Source organism: Carassius gibelio, chromosome B15 (assembly GCF_023724105.1).
Source record: "Carassius gibelio isolate Cgi1373 ecotype wild population from Czech Republic chromosome B15, carGib1.2-hapl.c, whole genome shotgun sequence".
In the NCBI taxonomy this organism is placed as follows: Eukaryota; Metazoa; Chordata; class Actinopteri; order Cypriniformes; family Cyprinidae; genus Carassius; species Carassius gibelio.
Window position 1 is genome coordinate 18,610,483 of NC_068410.1, and position 18,460 is coordinate 18,628,942.

Consider the following 18,460-nt stretch of genomic DNA (forward strand, 5'->3'; position numbering starts at 1 on the left):
TGACTCTTTGGGGACTCTAGCGACACACACACACTCCGATTAAATGACCGTTTGGGGACTCTAGTGACACACACACACTCCGATTAAATGACTCTTTGGGGACTCGAGTGACACACACACTCCGATTAAATGACTCTTTGGGGACTCGAGTGACACACACACTCCGATTAAATGACTCTTTGGGGACTCGAGTGACACACACACTCCGATTAAATGACTCTTTGGGGACTCGAGTGACACACACACTCCGATTAAATGACTCTTTGGGGACTCGAGTGACACACACACTCCGATTAAATGACTCTTTGGGGACTCGAGTGACACACACACTCCGATTAAATGACTCTTTGGGGACTCTGATTAAATGACTCTTTAATATTAACAGTCTTGGACACATTGTGTTGAAAGTGCACATTGCAGTTAATGACAGAACAACAATGAAAAATCAATTAACTTGAGGTGGGAATGATTCTCACTGCACAACTATCCTCTGTACTTCCTCCATCCACCCTTCTTCAAAATCTCTCTACTTCCTCGTTTACATTCTCTCCTCCCTCTTTAACTCTACTCCTCCCTCTTCACTCCTCCCTCTCTTTATCCTCTTTAACTCTACTCCTCACTCTTTTTACCCGCTTTACTCCTCCCTCTCTTTATCCTCTTTACATTTACTCCCTCTATTCCTCCCTTATATTAGCTGTGCTGGACATGGGCTGTGGCTGGATGTAACCGATTGGTGAGAGTTGCCGTGTGCAGATGAGAGAAGCTGAAAACTGAGATGTGATGTCAGACACTTTCTGCTTCCTGTAGTGATGCTCAGGCTAAGTTTGCATACTTTACTACAGCTGAAGTGGAATAAACGCATTATTTTCCAAATACAGATAATTCAGAGACATTTTCATTCAATACATGCACTAATGTTTGTACAAGAATAAAGTTCAAAATAAGCCTAAATACCAGTGAAGTGGGGTCTATCGCAACTACATGAAAAGAGCTTTTACTGTTATAAAGAACAGATGTGATCCTTAGTGGAACTGAAGGTGTGAGAAGAAAAATGAAACACACGTGATCATTGTCAAGCAGTGTACTCTGCCAATCGTGGATTAGCTGTGTCATCATCAGAGCTCGTGAGTCGCTCTAGAGAATCTGCTCTGGCTGAGTCCTCCTGCTCTCCAATCACTCTAGTTGTACTCTGTTGCCTTATGGCACAGTCACGGGCGTCGCTGTCTGAAGTCAGACACAAGTTCTAACCGTCAAGAACTGCTCAAGTTAGCCGCTGATCGTTCTGTGCAGCACTGCATGAAGTCCAACAAGCCTAATGCTCTCCTCCCCTCCCTCTTTACGTCCCCTTTACATTCTCTCCTCCCTCTTTACGTCCCCCTTACATTCTCTCCTCCCTCTTTACATTCTCTCCTCCCTCTTTACATTCTCTCCTCCCTCTTTACGTCCCCTTTACATTCTCTCCTCCCTCTTTACGTCCCCTTTACATTCTCTCCTCCCTCTTTACATTCTCTCCTCCCTCTTTACGTCCCCTTTACATTCTCTCCTCCCTCTTTACATTCTCTCCTCCCTTTTTACATTCTCTCCTCCCTTTTTACATTCTCTCCTCCCTCTTTACATTCTCTCCTCCCTCTTTACATTCTCTCCTCCCTCTTTACGTCCCCTTTACATTCTCTCCTCCCTCTTTACGTCACTGTTACATTCTCTCCTCCCTCTTTACATTCTCTCCTCCCTCTTTGCGTCCCCTTTACATTCTCTCCTCCCTCTTTACATTCTCTCCTCCCTCTTTACGTCCCCTTTACATTCTCTCCTCCCTCTTTACGTCCCCTTTACATTCTCTCCTCCCTCTTTACATTATCTCCTCCCTCTTTACGTCCCCTTTACATTCTCTCCTCCCTCTTTACGTCCCCTTTACATTCTCTCCTCCCTCTTTATGTCCCCTTTACATTCTCTCCTCCCTCTTTACGTCCCCTTTACATTCTCTCCTCCCTCTTTACATTATCTCCTCCCTCTTTACGTCCCCGTTACATTCTCCCCTCCCTCTTTACGTCCCCTTTACATTCTCTCCTCCCTCTTTATGTCCCCTTTACATTCTCTCCTCCCTCTTTACGTCCCCTTTACATTCTCTCCTCCCTCTTTATGTCCCCTTTACATTCTCTCCTCCCTCTTTACGTCCCCTTTACAATCTCTCCTCCCTCTTTACATTCTCTCTTCCCTCTTTACGTCCCCTTTACATTCTCTCCTTCCTCTTTACATTCTCTCCTCCCTCTTTACGTCCCCTTTACATTCTCTCCTCCCTCTTTACGTCCCAGTTACATTCTCTCCTCCCTCTTTACGTCCCCTTTACATTCTCTCCTCCCTCTTTACGTCCCCTTTACATTCTCTCCTCCCTCTTTACGTCCCCTTTACATTCTCTCCTCCCTCTTTACGTCCCCTTTACATTCTCTCCTCCCTCTTTACGTCCCAGTTACATTCTCTCCTCCCTCTTTACGTCCCCTTTACATTCTCTCCTCCCTCTTTACGTCCCAGTTACATTCTCTCCTCCCTCTTTACGTCCCAGTTACATTCTCTCCTCCCTCTTTACGTCCCCTTTACATTCTCTCCTCCCTCTTTACGTCCCCTTTACATTCTCTCCTCCCTCTTTACGTCCCAGTTACATTCTCTCCTCCCTCTTTACGTCCCCTTTACATTCTCTCCTCCCTCTTTACGTCCCAGTTACATTCTCTCCTCCCTCTTTACGTCCCAGTTACATTCTCTCCTCCCTCTTTACGTCCCCTTTACATTCTCTCCTCCCTCTTTACGTCCCAGTTACATTCTCTCCTCCCTCTTTACGTCCCAGTTACATTCTCTCCTCCCTCTTTACGTCCCCTTTACATTCTCTCCTCCCTCTTTACGTCCCCTTTACATTCTCTCCTCCCTCTTTACGTCCCAGTTACATTCTCTCCTCCCTCTTTACATCCCCTTTACATGCTCTTCTACTTTACGTCCTATAACGTCCCCCTTTACATTCTCTCTTCCCGCTTTACGTTTTTATTTAGGCTTATGTTGAACTTTATTCTTGTACAAACAGACACTGTATCAAGCAGTGCATGTATTGAATGAAAATGTCTCCGAAATATCTGTGTATTTGGAAAATAATGCATTTTTTCTACTTCAGCTGTGGTAAAGTATGCAAACAGCACGAGCGTCTCTTAATTTTAATGTCTACACCTTTATCTTAATTTCTTTTAATTTAGCTCCATTTCTTACGAAAAGAGCATAATGTGCAAAGTGTTGAAGTGTTTGTGCCTCCCTACAAACCACCCTTTCTTTTAGGAGTCGTGATCCTGTTCCGCACATAATTTTTCACACCAGTCCATGTTCGCTGCTTCAAAGCTTCTGGCTCTGCATCACTACGGGAAGCAGAAAGTGTCTGACATCACATCTCAGTTTTCAGCTTCTCTCGTCTGCACACGGCAACTCTCACCAATCGGTTACATCCAGCCACAGCCCATGTCCAGCACAGCTATTCACTCTTCCCTTTTTTATCATCTTTACATTCTCCCCTCCCTCTATGACAGAAATATCAAAAAGTTTAACATGACATTTCATCCAACTATATTGTAACTGAACAAAGAAAATTGACTCTTACTATCCTCTACTTCTTCATTAGCCTTCTTATACTCTAACTTTTCACTTTATATTCTGTTTCATTCCATCCACAAAATATTTCTACACCTTTATCCTCATTTCTTTTAATTTAGCTCCATTTCCTACAAAAAGAGCATAATGTGCAAAGTGTTGAAGTGTTTGTCCCTCCCTACAAACCACCCTTTCTTTTAAGAGTCGTGATCCTGTTCCGCACATAATTTTTCACACCAGTCCATGTTCGCTGCGTAAAGCTTCTGGCTCTGCGTGAATGCATCTTTCACAGTCTTGCTTACCAGGAACTTTGCATGTCTTGATGAAACTCATCATGTGTCTCTCTACTGCTTTTACCTCACTGTCCTCCCATTTCTTTTTTGGAGCATTTGAAGAACCTATGAAATAATTAAAAAGTTAATTCTCATTACACATTCTCATTACAACTAAATCGGTGAGTAAAGAGCAAATCAAGACTGTGTTCCCAATGCATATTTTTTTTTTTGAATTTGTCTGGATATTGCTGCATGGAGCCAATTCATGTTTATTTGATTATTGTTGTTTGTGCAATGTAGAGATTTTTCTTACCTTGATCCTCCTGTGAAACAGCTTGATCAGATTGAACAGGTTGATCAGTCTGTACTGGTGCTGGTGCTGATGTCTGAGATAGGTCACTGGAATCCTCCTCATCACTTGACATGGAATCACCTTGGGCCTCAAGTTGCTCTTAATAATTAATTAACGAAAAATGAACACTTTATTGCTTATACCTAGTATCTGTGACATGAATATATACATTGTTTTGCAAATATGTACAGCACAGATACACACAGAGCATGTATACTCATACCATTTGGGTCGATTTCAATGTCATCAAGTTTCTTTCCTTTGTAGTCAGACAGTGTTCCTTTCTCCATGGCCATTAGGACTTTACTCATTTTTGCCAGCTGCAGTGTTCCCTTTGGTAACCGATAATACTGTCTGTGGATTCGGATATCGTGACCAAGGAAATCAGCCAGTTGGTCTGCTTCATTCTCATTAAGGTTAAGAATTTTAGACATGGTTGCTATGTGTTTCCTGAGCCTAGTTGATGACAGTGCTTCAGGGTTCTTTATGCCACATTCGCAAGCAGCTTTGTTGATGCACTCTCCTCCTCTGTAGGCAGGCGAGGATGATGAGGGCTGCACAGGCGAGGTTGAAGGTGACGTGGGTGACTTGGACTTTGGAGTGGCTACAGAAAAAAAGAGACTGGCCGCCTGGCCCACACGAAAACAAGGATAAATATCTGAAGGGCCTTAAATGTAGTCACACAATGCTGATGTTGTTAACATTAACAATTTGAGAACAAAGTATAGTTTGCACGGTTTGATGTGATATGATAATTGATAAGCGATTGTTAGATTTAAAGGTGGGGTATGTAATTCTCTTTTTTGTCCATTTTTTCAAAATCACTTGAAATCCTATTCCTAACCCACTTACAGCCACTGAGTTAGAAGCACTGAAATGAAAAGTAAGCAATTTAATCATCTGTGGAACAGGCAGGACTCGAAAAACTCCAGCCAATCATTTCCAAAACTACCTAGAATCATTAGACAGTAACTGCATCAATCAAAAGGTCGTACCATACCCCCTCCCCATCATGTCCATGTACTTCGAATGGGTGGAGTCAAAGGAAAGAAGGTAAGGCCATAGGAGTTGTGTATTTTCAAAATCTGCCGGCCGTTTTGCAAATCACATACCCCACCTTTCATCAGCGCGATTTACTGCAATGCTTTTTTTACCCTTAGTTGGTCAGAACAAAAGTGGATGTTACTTGTTCCAGTGTCATTTTCCGGTGAACATTCTTCTGTTGGTCATGACTCATACTTCCAAAAAGTATAATCTGTGATTGCAAATGACAGTATCCACACCGACGCGATGTGACTGACAGCAGCGCATTCTCCTCAAAACATTGGATTCATTCTCCCTGTGCCGTGTCAAAGCACAACCCATGTAAAGTTGATAGTTCCACGAATGACTGCAATTGCAGATTTCGAACAGAAATGGCGACAAAGACGAAAAACTAGGACTGCAGCGTTAAATAATTTCTTGTTTGTTTTTTTTAATTGTGAGTACATAAATACATTTCAAATGACACGGGTGCTTGATGAAGTCGATATGCACCTACAAATCAACTTAAACCAAACCATTCTATGGTTTGCCAGCAATAAAGATATTTTCTATTTGAACACCTGAGCACCAGCTAATAGTGGTTGACTGTGTTGCGTGTTCATTATTTTGGGGGCGGAGCAATGAAGGGAGGGGTGTGTTTGTTTGGGTGTCGATTTCAAATATTAAGTGTTTCTCAGAAATCACTTATTGCATTTTTAACTAGCTGGCAGTAAACATCAGTAGATAGTTGCTGCATGTTTAAGATGGTTACCGTTTTATTCCTTGATGTTCTTGATTTGCCTGACTGCTTATGAGGACCATTGCTGTTTACCTTGTCCAGTTCAGGAGAGGAAACAGAAGCTGCACAATGGGGCTAGATGTCAGAAAAGAAACCAGTGAATATCAAAATATCAGAATATTTGTAAAGGACAAAAAAAACTTGTTAATGTTCATTCCTCTAGCTGTCCTATACTTTATATATCATTCCACACACAACTCTATGCTGAAAGAGTCAATAATATAGAATAATGATACAGATGTTTTAAAGTGGACTTACGGATTTATGCAGGCGCAAACTGCTGGCTCTCGTTTTATCAGTGGATTCTGCTGATGCTTTATTCAAAGGCTTGAGAAATATGAGACCACAATCACATGGTAACTAATCAGAATTAGAGTAAAAAATGATCATGAATTACTGATCAATCTCTTTAGCATTTTATTGATAGTACCTTGACTCGCCATGGCCAATCTGAGTCTCCATAATTGTAAGTGATTTCCTCTCCTGGTAGAATGTCTCGTACAGCAAACAGACACAGGTGAGGTTTTCTGCTCACTTCAACGGTTCTCATTTTGCAAGTAGGATTTCTGGTCTCATCGTTTGCAAGTCTTCCCAAAGACGAGTCTTCTTTAGATGCATCCATGCTATAAAAACATAAAATGAACACTCAATACTTATAATCTTAGTATATATGCTAGACATGTACAGTTATTTTTACAAGTGGTTCTGAACCCCAGTCCTGGGAACCCACCACTCTGCATATGCTGTATGTCTCGTGTTTTAATCCACCTGATTGAGATGAGGAGTTCTTCATCAGAACATGGCTCTATGAACTCATCTGAGTGCATCAGGTGAAGGAGACATACAGAACCTGCAGAGGAGGGTCTCAGAACCACTGATCTATATGATAGTGTACTGCAATGTATGGTAATGTACAGCTCTCAGATAAAAGCATCTAAAAGTTACCATGTTGTTCTCTTTAGGGTCAGTTCATGGTGAATTTGAAGTATTAGGGTGTGTTCACATCTGGCATGTTTTTTTAGACTGTTAATGTGGTTCATCTGAATAAATGTGAAAGCTGCTATTTGAAACCTGGTGCGACCAAACAAGCGGACCGAGACGCTGAAAAGAAGGGTCTCAGTTGGCTTCCAAATGAACTCTGGTGCAGTTCAAATGAAATATGAACATAACATGGACCAGAGACATGTAAATAAACCAAAAACAGGAATATGTGACCCTAAAAAGGACAGACTGGTCAATCATAACTTAGGTTCAACGATAGAAATGCCAATCTGAACACTAAGCGTATCCGGACCAAAAGAAACGAGCGAACAGAACTACAGGCATGAACTAAGTATCTTACAGTTCCAGATATTTTAGCATACCTACTACATCAATCCAACAGTTCTGTACTCACCACCAATTCTTTCCATGCCACTGAAAATCAAACAGGAACGTGTTCTCAGCTTCAGTGTAGTGTTCAGTTCGGTCCAGACTCTCCTGTGAACTCAGAAGTTCACCTCTGTATTCAAGAACAAAATCACCTCTGAAAAAAGCTCCAGTGGTGAAAACTCCACGCCCTGAAGAGGAGAAATACATTAGCTTCAGTTTCTTTAATGTCAAATATTATTTTGATTCTTACTAAAAGTTCTCTACCATATGATGTACATTATATGATGTAGAAGGGAAATTACTGAAGGAAAATAGTCAGCCAGGCTAATCTCAAAGCATGCTTTGCTTTTCATACTTTTAAGTCTTAAAATTATACAGTTAAAATTACATACATTTTCTTACACAAACAATATGATCATGGCTATATATTGTTTAGAACAGAGTGCCGCAGTGATGACGTATTTTTGAAGGCCAACCCGGTAGTTCACCTCACCTAGTTCCCTCCACAAAAACCTTATAGGATTTTAGAACCCTATAGAAAATCCATATCCTTGTGTAATATATATAATGTTTCTACATTCTTGTAATGTATGTTTGACTGATTGTGTGCCTTTATAAGTAAATCAGGTTAATGACGTCAAAAGCAAACCATATGTGTATCTGACTTTGTGTATTTCATATGTCATGTCACTTGTGATGTTAAACAAAGCCCAAGAGTATTCCAGAATATCAGTGGGAATCTTACAGACTCATATTCTCCTCTCATCCAGTATCGGATGCAGGATTTTGACTGTACCACCTCTGCATGAGATGAGAACACATTTTAAGAGTTTCTTGGGTAGAGAAAACGCTTGCTCTCTCTGGATGTGCTTAAATCCACAATAAGGACACTTTCCTGTCACACATCACACATGCTCACTTCAATAAGCCACAGAACACAGGTTAAAGGGATAGTTTACCCAAAAATGAAATTTCTGTCAGTAATTACTCACCCTCATGTTGTTCCAAACCCGTAAAACCTTAGTTCATCTTCGGAACACAAATTAAGATATTTTTGATGAAATCTGAGAGCTGGATCACTCCTCCATAGACTTCCAAGGGACTGAAACTTGTTGGCCCAGAAAAGTTATTAAAGAGATCATTAATATAGTCCAAGTGACTACAGTGGCTCAGTCTTAAGTTTATCAAGCGACGAGAATACTTTTTGTGCGCAAAAAATAAATAAAAATAACGACTTTATTCCACTATTCATTTCCTTCTCTTTGGGCCACGAGTTTTTTCACGTAGTAAAACTGCGCAGTGCGTCTGTGTTGCACGTCACACGCATCACACACATGACCAGCGTCGACCAATAGTGAGCCTACGTGGTGACGTGTAACACAGACCCACTGCGCAGTTTTACTACGTGAAAAAACTCGTGGCCCAAAGAGAAGGAAATGAATAGTGGAATAAAGTCATTATTTTTGTTGTTTTTTGCACACAAAAAGTATTCTCGTCGCTTGATAAACTTAAGACTGAGCCACTGTAGTCACTTGGACTATATTAATGATCTCTTTTATAACTTTTCTGGGCCAACAAGTTTCAGTCCCTTGGAAGTCTATGGAGGAGTGATCCAGCTCTCAGATTTCATCAAAAATATCTTAATTTGTGTTCCGAAGATGAACGAAGGTTTTACGGGTTTGGAACAACATAGACAAAATCTAGCTGTGTCGATTGGTTTATGCTTATGCCGTTTATGATTACCTTAGTCTGCGTTTACATGACCACCAGAACTGTTGGCTTATTATGCATAATTGGGTTATGTATGTGCAAATAAACATTGACTTTGGGTTGATGGAACCAGAAGTGCAAAAATGCAACTGCTTTGTTTTACTGTACGACGTACACACCTCCGCCGACTTGAGCTTCCAAAGTTACCGGAAGTCATTCATTTTCAATGGAAGCTGGCTTCTCTCAGCTGCAAGGAGCGTCAAATTCCTTGGCATGGCGTTTTGAGCGACTAGAGCGTCAATCTGAAAGTTGAAGTAGCTCAACTTTATGGTAATGAGCAATGTTCAGCGGCAAGCAGCAGCAAAACGCCAGCAACCAATCGGAATATAGACGTCCTTCGCGCTGGCTGATTCCGGAGAAACATACGATGTAAACTTTCGTTCCTACCAAAACATTAGTTCTATCAACACGCTATCAAACTGTGTCCAGCCTGAAGTTCCGCTGGACGTACCTCTCGTCATCGAGCTGCAGCTGCTGCACCAGCCGGTGATACTCTCTGAATTGATAACGGCCCTGGAGGGTTTCATGAACCCAAAATCTCCGAGTCCGATGTCTTCTCAAGCAGCACCAAACACAGCAACTTCACGATTATCCAACAGTGATACACATTTGAGAATGAGCTCAACTTATTTGAAATATTTACGAGCGCTCGTTTTAAGCGGGAATGCAATTAATTTGCTCACGGTAACACCAATTTGACCAATTACATTAAAGTAAATATAATATTAATATAACAATAATAGCTAATTATTCTTTTCTTCCCAAACAAATGTGACCAAAACGGTTATAATAATTCTGTCATTATAAATGGTTTCTTCAGTGTATTGCTTGTTTTTTCTGTTTATTACATTTTATGTTGTGACACTTCTCTTCTCCATGCTATGTCAGAGCGGCCAAAGCGTCAACAAGCTTCCCCGTACTTTTTGACAAGCGTCCTTGACAGGGCGGCCAGAGCTTCTTTGCAGCTCAAGTCGGCGGCTGTGTGTACGTACAGTTAGGGCTCATGCCAGCAGAACTCTATTCAGGAATCTGGACTGCACAATAAAAAATATATATATTTATAAAGTACTGTTTAACTTGTGGCCTAACAACCATATGACTTGCCTTACATTAAATTCTCAGTTTTGTAGTTTAACATTATTACTAGGGCTGGGCGATAAAATGATAATGATAATTATCACGATATAATTTCTCGATAAAACGATATCCAGAGTTCGATAAATGTTCGATAATGTTTATGCGCCAAAAGCGGAACCGAACTCATTTGACCCGCGCGCCACACGGACCGTTTATCCGCTCGGCTCAAAGTCCAAACGGCAGCGCAGCATGACTCGCGAGCTCACTAGAGCAGATGAGTTTACTCTGATCGGTCTCTGTCATCAGATCCAGTGAGAAGCGCTTGACTTCAGCCAAGAACACACGTTTCAGTGATTTAAACCAGTTTAAAGGCCGATTAAACCGCGCTGACAAACAGGAGAAACACTGTGGTCAGTCAGAAGGCTTCTTTGTCTACAAATTCCCACCATTTACTACGGATTTACTGTAACGTTAGCCTAATAATATTAACTGCACCATGAAATGTGGGATATACAGTATTGTTCAAAATAATAGCAGTACAATGTGACTAACCAGAATAATCAAGGTTTTTAGTATATTTTTTTATTGCTACGTGGCAAACAAGTTACCAGTAGGTTCAGTAGATTCTCAGAAAACAAATGAGACCCAGCATTCATGATATGCACGCTCTTAAGGCTGTGCAATTGGGCAATTAGTTGAATTAGTTGAAAGGGGTGTGTTCAAAAAAATAGCAGTGTGGCATTCAATCACTGAGGTCATCAATTTTGTGAAGAAACAGGTGTGAATCAGGTGGCCCCTATTTAAGGATGAAGCCAACACTTGTTGAACATGCATTTGAAAGCTGAGGAAAATGGGTCGTTCAAGACATTGTTCAGAAGAACAGCGTACTTTGATTAAAAAGTTGATTAGAGAGGGGAAAACCTATAAAGAGGTGCAAAAAATGATAGGCTGTTCAGCTAAAATGATCTCCAATGCCTTAAAATGGAGAGCAAAACCAGAGAGACGTGGAAGAAAACGGAAGACAACCATCAAAATGGATAGAAGAATAACCAGAATGGCAAAGGCTCAGCCAATGATCACCTCCAGGATGATCAAAGACAGTCTGGAGTTACCTGTAAATACTGTGACAGTTAGAAGACGTCTGTGTGAAGCTAATCTATTTTCAAGAATCCCCCGCAAAGTCCCTCTGTTTAAAAAAAAGGCATGTGCAGAAGAGGTTACAATTTGCCAAAGAACACATCAACTGGCCTAAAGAGAAATGGAGGAACATTTTGTGGACTGATGAGAGTAAAATTGTTCTTTTTGGGTCCAAGGGCCACAGGCAGTTTGTGAGACGACCCCCAAACTCTGAATTCAAGCCACAGTACACAGTGAAGACAGTGAAGCATGGAGGTGCAAGCATCATGATATGGGCATGTTTCTCCTACTATGGTGTTGGGCCTATTTATCGCATACCAGGGATCATGGATCAGTTTGCATATGTTAAAATACTTGAAGAGGTCATGTTGCCCTATGCTGAAGAGGACATGCCCTTGAAATGGTTGTTTCAACAAGACAATGACCCAAAACACACTAGTAAACGGGCAAAGTCTTGGTTCCAAACCAACAAAATTCATGTTATGGAGTGGCCAGCCCAATCTCCAGACCTTAATCCAATTGAGAACTTGTGGGGTGATATCAAAAATGCTGTTTCTGAAGCAAAACCAAGAAATGTGAATGAATTGTGGAATGTTGTTAAAGAATCATGGAGTGGAATAACAGCTGAGAGGTGCCACAAGTTGGTTGACTCCATGCCACACAGATGTCAAGCAGTTTTAAAAAACTGTGGTCATACAACTAAATATTAGTTTAGTGATTCACAGGATTGCTAAATCCCAGAAAAAAAAAATGTTTGTACAAAATAGTTTTGAGTTTGTACAGTCAAAGGTAGACACTGCTATTTTTTTGAACACACCCCTTTCAACTAATTGCCCAATTGCACAGCCTTAAGAGCGTGCATATCATGAATGCTGGGTCTTGTTTGTTTTCTGACAATCTACTGAACCTACTGGTAACTTGTTTGCCACGTAGCAATAAAAAATATACTAAAAACCTTGATTATTCTGGTTAGTCACATTGTACTGCTATTATTTTGAAAATAATAAAGCAGGAGCAGTCAGAGATGCAGTGAGAGGAGCAGTGAGAGATGCAGTGAGAGATGCAGTGAGAGGAGCAGGAGCAGTCAGAGATGCAGTGAGAGGAGCAGTGAGAGATGCAGTGAGAGGAGCAGGAGCAGTGAGAGGAGCAGTGAGAGATGCAGTGAGAGGAGCAGTGAGAGATGCAGTGAGAGGAGCAGTGAGAGGAGCAGGAGCAGTCAGAGATGCAGTGAGAGGAGCAGGAGCAGTCAGAGATGCAGTGAGAGGAGCAGTGAGAGATGCAGTGAGAGGAGCAGTGAGAGATGCAGTGAGAGGAGCAGTGAGAGGAGCAGGAGCAGTCAGAGATGCAGTGAGAGATGCAGTGAGAGGAGCAGGAGCAGTGAGAGATGCAGTGAGAGATGCAGTGAGAGGAGCAGTAGCAGTCAGAGATGCAGTGAGAGATGCAGTGAGAGGAGCAGGAGCAGTGAGAGATTGTTTTTATTTTACCCCCCCCCCCCTCCTTTTTTTATTCTGGGCATTTTTCTGTTGTTGTTTTTTTGTTCAGAATGCTCTTATGTGTTTCATGGATATTTTGTTCACTGTAAGCAATACTGTCAAACCTTTTCTGTTCTATCATACCGTGTTTCTACTGTACCTCCTGCAGTAAACAGTAAAGGAAAAATAGCTTTTTACTGGAATGCTTTTGAATGTGAACATTACTGTACATTTGGACATACAGTTCCTAACCAAGAAATTTAGTGTAAAACAATGAATTGCATGTTTTGCATGCAAATACCTGTAAAACTGAGACTGAAAAGTCTATGCAGTTTTTGTAATGTCAACAATAGCCAGTATTTTGAAACCTGGTGTACTTTGATTGACTGCATGTACCTTTTGAGGTGAAAACAAGTGTTATTCTTTGACAGAATAATTTAATTTTGAGTCAGATTTCCAGTGTTTTGGTAAAGTTGGTGTGTGCAGAGAAAGATGTGTTCTATTTTGAAATGAAGATTTAGTATAAATTTAACAAAATGTGTTTTTGAGAAAAAAATTATCCATTTGGCTAATTGTGTTTTGTAGGTGTGAGTCTGTGTTAAGAGTTTAGAAAAAGTATCTGAAGTATGGTTAAGCGCTTGTTAGCGATTGAAAAAAACTGTAATGTAGACAATGTATTAAAGGATTAATAAAATAGTTACAGTATTTGGTTTTGTGGTTATCATGATCTAAATGCATGATACTGGATGACCAATGGTTAATTTTAATAAAACTCAAACAGTCAGAATATTACATTTTACCAAATAAAATTGAGGTCGTTTTAAAAGATGTTACTGTTTTTGTTAATGAACATAAATTTTACATAGTAAATCTGCTCCTAACTGAATCTAATACTGCTGCAAATCATTGTCAAATATGCATTTTGAGACAAAATATATCTAATATTAATATTGCTGCCTGCACTGTAAACTGTGCTGAAGATCCGTGCCATCAAAGTCAGGCAACACAAACCTGTTTCAAGACTTGAAACAATATCCCCCATTAGCACATCCAGGAACTAAGAAATACATTTTCCAATAAATATATTTATTTTGTTAAGGAAAAATAACAAATGTTTGAATGTTCTACCTCAGATTTGTGAAATGTTCACCTGTTTGGCAAGTGTTTGTCATGATATGTTCTGACAATAAAGAGTAGTTTAAAACCACAATTAATGCTCTGGTTTCTACAACTTTCACTTAGGAGCAAATATCTGCCTTTAAACTTGAAAGAAATAAAGATTTGACATTTATTGTGATAATTATCGATATCGACTAATATAAAACAATTATCGTGATAACTTTTTTGCCATATCCCCCAGCCCTAGTTATTAGTTACTAAACTGCTTAGTCATTTATACTTGCCTTTATATTTGCTGATGAACTGCTCTCGAAGCCCAGGCTTGTCAGTTTTACAGGTAATGTGATGATGCTCAGCGTCCTGCAGAGGTTTCCTACGTCTTTTATTTCCCAGCATGGCGACTTTCTTTCTTGAAATGACTGGAAAAAATAAATACAAATAAATAGAAGGTGAATGAAATAAACAAGCATATTTTAAAAAATCCTGTTGATCTTACTGGAATTGTTCACCAAAAACACACATAATTAACATACTAACCCTCATATCCAAACCGGTGTTGTGTTTTTCTGTGGAACAAATCTTTATATTATATATATATTTTTTTTTAATGGAAATGTCATTAATGCCAAAAACCATTGGTTCTTGTGTGTCTTGTAACCACAATTGATGTCAATCTATATTTGATTTAAGAGCTAAAGTATATGGGAGATTTTCAGTCAATAACCAGCTAGATTTATATGGACTATTTTTAATGTGCTTTTTGTCTGCTTTGGAGCTTGAAACAAAATACAAATGTTATAAAGTATCAATTCATGGTCATTGTGCAAAAAAATCTCAGTGAAGATAAATTATTAAAATAAAACATTCCACTAAAAAACCAATTCGGGGGCAAATAATGTAATAATGTATTACATAAAATATAATATATAAAATAATGATATTAAAAAATGAGAATGAATTATTTCAAATTACTGTTGATATTTTACAACACTTTTGAGAAAAACAATGATTTAGTAAACTACCACTGACTCGGTTGTCTTGATTACTTTGTAGAACCTAAAGTACTATTATATGAAAAATAACAAAATTATATTTAATAGTCAATTTTATATATACAATTTGTTTTCATTATTGCAACAAATCATCAAATGACACAGGCTTAGAAGCAAACTCAAATACAATCGAGAAGTAAATAAAACCCTATTACAAAAAATAATTAAACCACTAAAATAAACATACATCGTACTATATTTCATATTACACAATGTATTTAGTTATCATGCATTTTCAGGAAAAGTCTTGATCTCACCTTTCCTCCTGGTGGGTTGTTTGTCGTCTGTTTCGCGCGTTCCATCGTCACGTGTCTGCATTTCCCGGGAAAACACCACCGTCGCTGACTTGCGTAAATGACGTAGTTACGTATTTGGATTTCACGTTGAAATTGTGACTACATTTATTTGGCCTAATAGAAAATTATCTGGTGGCAATGATATTTGTTTTAACCACATTACTGTTTCTTCAAACTTAAAAAAAAAATGTGATGAAGTTAGTCTTTCTAGTGGACAGAGCACATGATCACTTTTTAACCGAGCACCCACCTCAAACTATGAACCAGTGCGCATGTCCGTACAAGCACTGGTTTAAAAGAGCAAAAAGTACCCGGTGTGCACTTATTTTTATAAAATAACACCACATCATAAAGTTTTTAAGAGAATTACAAATAAGAATATTCAAAACGTGCAGGTCTGCTGTAAACTAGAGCTCACAAGACTTTTGTTAGTTCATTCATTCATCTCATCTGCAGTGAGTCAGTCAGAGACAGTGCTGTGGGGGAAGGGCGCGCGCGCGATCAGAGAGTGCTGTGGGGGAAGGGCGGCTGATCACAGTATGAGCAGCAGAAGCAGATCTCAGCTAGGGCTAGAGCTAGGGCTATAGTTGAAAATCAAAGTAAGAACTAATAAATCTGTAAACAAACATTTAAACGTGCCAGCTTAATTCATGATTCTTTTAAACACTTTTGTTCTTTTGTATGACTATAACTGCTCTCTTTTGTAGTATTTACAAATGTTAACACACAACATCCCACAATAGCAAAAACAATGTTCCAAACCTACAGTATAAAAACCTCTGCTTCTGCAATGATATCAGTTCAAAAACAATTTATCTTAGCTGATTTATGTTGTGTAAATTGGGCCAACCACAGCTGATTCCAATCTGGCTTAGACTCAATTGCAGGGGTTATTTGTTTTTCTATTACATTGACACTTATACAATACAGTAAAAGGAGGACTTTGAAGAGTAATATTTTTGGAAACAGAAAAAGACAAACACTGTAATGTATGGACAAGGAAGAGTAAGAGCAAGGGGGCCAGGCCCAGGAGAAGAGCAGGAGCAGTGAGATGGATATTCTGTTCACTGTATGCAATACTGTCAAAGCTTTTCTGTTCTATGTTTCTACTGTACCTCCTGCAGTAAACAGTAAAGGAAAAAAATAGCTTTTTACTGGAATGCTTTTGAATGTAAACATTACTGTACATTTGGACATACAGTTCCTAACCAAGAAATTTAGTGTAAAACAGTGAATTGCATGTTTTGCATGCAAATACCTGTAAAACTGAGACTGAAAAGTCTATGCAGTTTTTGTAATGTCAACAATAGCCAGTATTTTGAAACCTGGTGTACTTTGACTGCATGTACCTTTTGAGGTGAAAACAAGTGTTATTCTTTGACAGAATAATTTAATTTTGAGTCAGATTTCCAGTGTTTTGGTAAAGTTGGTGTATTGACAGAAAGATGTGTTCTATTTTGAAATTAAGATTTAGTATATATTTAACAAAATGTGTTTTCGAGAAGAAAATTATCCATTTGGCCAATTGTGTTTTGTAGGTGTGAGTCTGTGTTAAGAGTTTAGAAAAAGTATCTAAAATATGGGTAAGCGCTTGTAAGCGATTGAAAAAAAACTGTAATAGCATTTATTAATCAAAACAGTCAATTGAAGTCTGCAAACCCACAGCAGGGCTGATATGCAAGCATCTCATCTGCAGCGAGTCAGTCAGAGACAGTGCTGTGGGGGAAGGGCGCGCGCGCGATCAGAGAGTGCTGTGGGGGAAGGGCGGCTGATCACAGTATGAGCAGCAGAAGCAGATCTCAGCTAGGGCTAGGGCTAGGGCTATAGTTGAAAATCAAAGTAAGAACTAATAAATATGTTAGCAAACATTTAAACGTGCCAGCTTAATTCATGATTCTTTTAAACACTTTTTGTTCTTTTGTATGACAATAACTGCTCTCTCTCTCTCTCTCTCTCTCTCTCTCTCTCTCTCTCTCTATATATATATATATATCATTTCTTGAATAATTCTTAAGATTTGCAAACCAGTGAGTGCATTTTTCAAAACAATTGGTACAAACCCAGACAAAAACAAAGCCTGTAACTTGCTCAATATCCTTAATACAATATCAATGAACATCAGTGCCATCAGAATGACAAGTCCTTGTGTCATTGTTTACAAACATGATAGTCAAAATGCTTTGTCATTTTGTCAATATAACAGTGAACTATCATTCAAAAAGTGAAACTTGTATATTATATTCATTCATTACACAAAGACTGATATATTTCAAATATGTTTCTTTTAATTTTGATGATTATAACTGACAACTACGTAAAATCCCAAATTCAGTATCTCAGAAAATTTGAATATTACTTAAGACCAATACAAAGAAAGGATTTTTAGAAATGCTGGCCAACTGAAAGGTATGAGCATGAAAAGTATGAGCATGTACAGCACTCAATACTTAGTTGTGTCTCTTTTGTCTGAATGACTGCAGCAATGCGGCGTGGCATGGAGTGGATCAGTCTGTGGCACTGCTCAGGTGTTATGAGAGACCAGGTGTCTCTGATAGTGGCCTTCAGCTCTTCTGCATTCTTGGGTCTGGCATATCACATCTTCCTCTTCACAATACCCCATAGAAGACAAGTTTGCTGGCCAATTAAGAACAGGGATACAATGGCCCTTAAATCAGGTACTGCTTTGGCAGTGTGTGCAGGTGCCACATCCTGTTGGAAAATGAAATCTGCATCTCCATAAAGTTGATCAGCAGCAGGAAGCATGAAGTGCTCTAAAACTTCCTGGTATACGGCTGCGTTGACCTTGGACCTCAGAAAACACAATGGACCAACACCAGCAGATGACATGGGCCCAAAAACCATCACTGACTGTGGAAACTTTACACTGGACCTCAAGCAACGTGGATTGTGTGCCTCTCCATTCTTCCTCCAGACTCTGGGACCTTGGTTTCCAAAGGAAATGCAAAAGTTACTTTCATTAGAGAACATAACTTTGGACCACTCAGCAGCAGTCCAGTCCTTTTTGTCTTTAGCCCAGGTGAGACGCTTCTGACGCTGTGTCTTGTTCAAGAGTGGCTTGACACCAGGAATCCGACAGCT

At 39.5% G+C, this 18,460-nt stretch overlaps 1 protein-coding gene across 2 annotated transcripts; it reads right to left on the reverse strand.

The window, feature by feature from the left end:
• Positions 1-469: 469 nt before the first annotated feature.
• LOC127972145 (uncharacterized) lies at positions 470-15,510 on the reverse strand. Of its 2 annotated transcripts, XM_052575453.1 has the most exons (10): positions 15,323-15,457; positions 14,551-14,579; positions 14,298-14,432; positions 7,464-7,626; positions 6,498-6,690; positions 6,326-6,394; positions 6,041-6,142; positions 4,469-4,874; positions 4,207-4,344; positions 470-4,016 (listed from the first exon to the last, which is right to left on the reverse strand). In XM_052575453.1, exons 3-10 carry the CDS (start codon positions 14,407-14,409, stop codon positions 3,850-3,852), a joined length of 1,350 nt encoding a protein of 449 aa, XP_052431413.1. In that variant the 5' UTR covers positions 14,410-14,432; positions 14,551-14,579; positions 15,323-15,457; the 3' UTR covers positions 470-3,849. The 2 variants fall into 2 exon arrangements, with proteins under 2 accessions (XP_052431413.1, XP_052431412.1); XM_052575452.1 differs by lacking the exon at positions 14,551-14,579 and having other exon boundaries at positions 15,323-15,510.
• Between the last annotated feature and the right edge of the window lie 2,950 nt (positions 15,511-18,460).

Excerpts from the sequence above, each read along its gene's own strand:
- LOC127972145 (XM_052575452.1), bottom strand. The coding sequence starts at position 15,383 with ATGCAGACACGTGACGATGGAACGCGCGAAACAGACGACAAACAACCC. Across the intron at positions 6,395-6,497 it reads ATTGGCCATGGCGAGTCAAG|CCTTTGAATAAAGCATCAGC; the intron begins GTACTATCAATA and ends ATATTTCTCAAG. Across the intron at positions 4,875-6,040 it reads GAACATCAAGGAATAAAACG|GCGGCCAGTCTCTTTTTTTC; the intron begins GTAACCATCTTA and ends CGTGTGGGCCAG.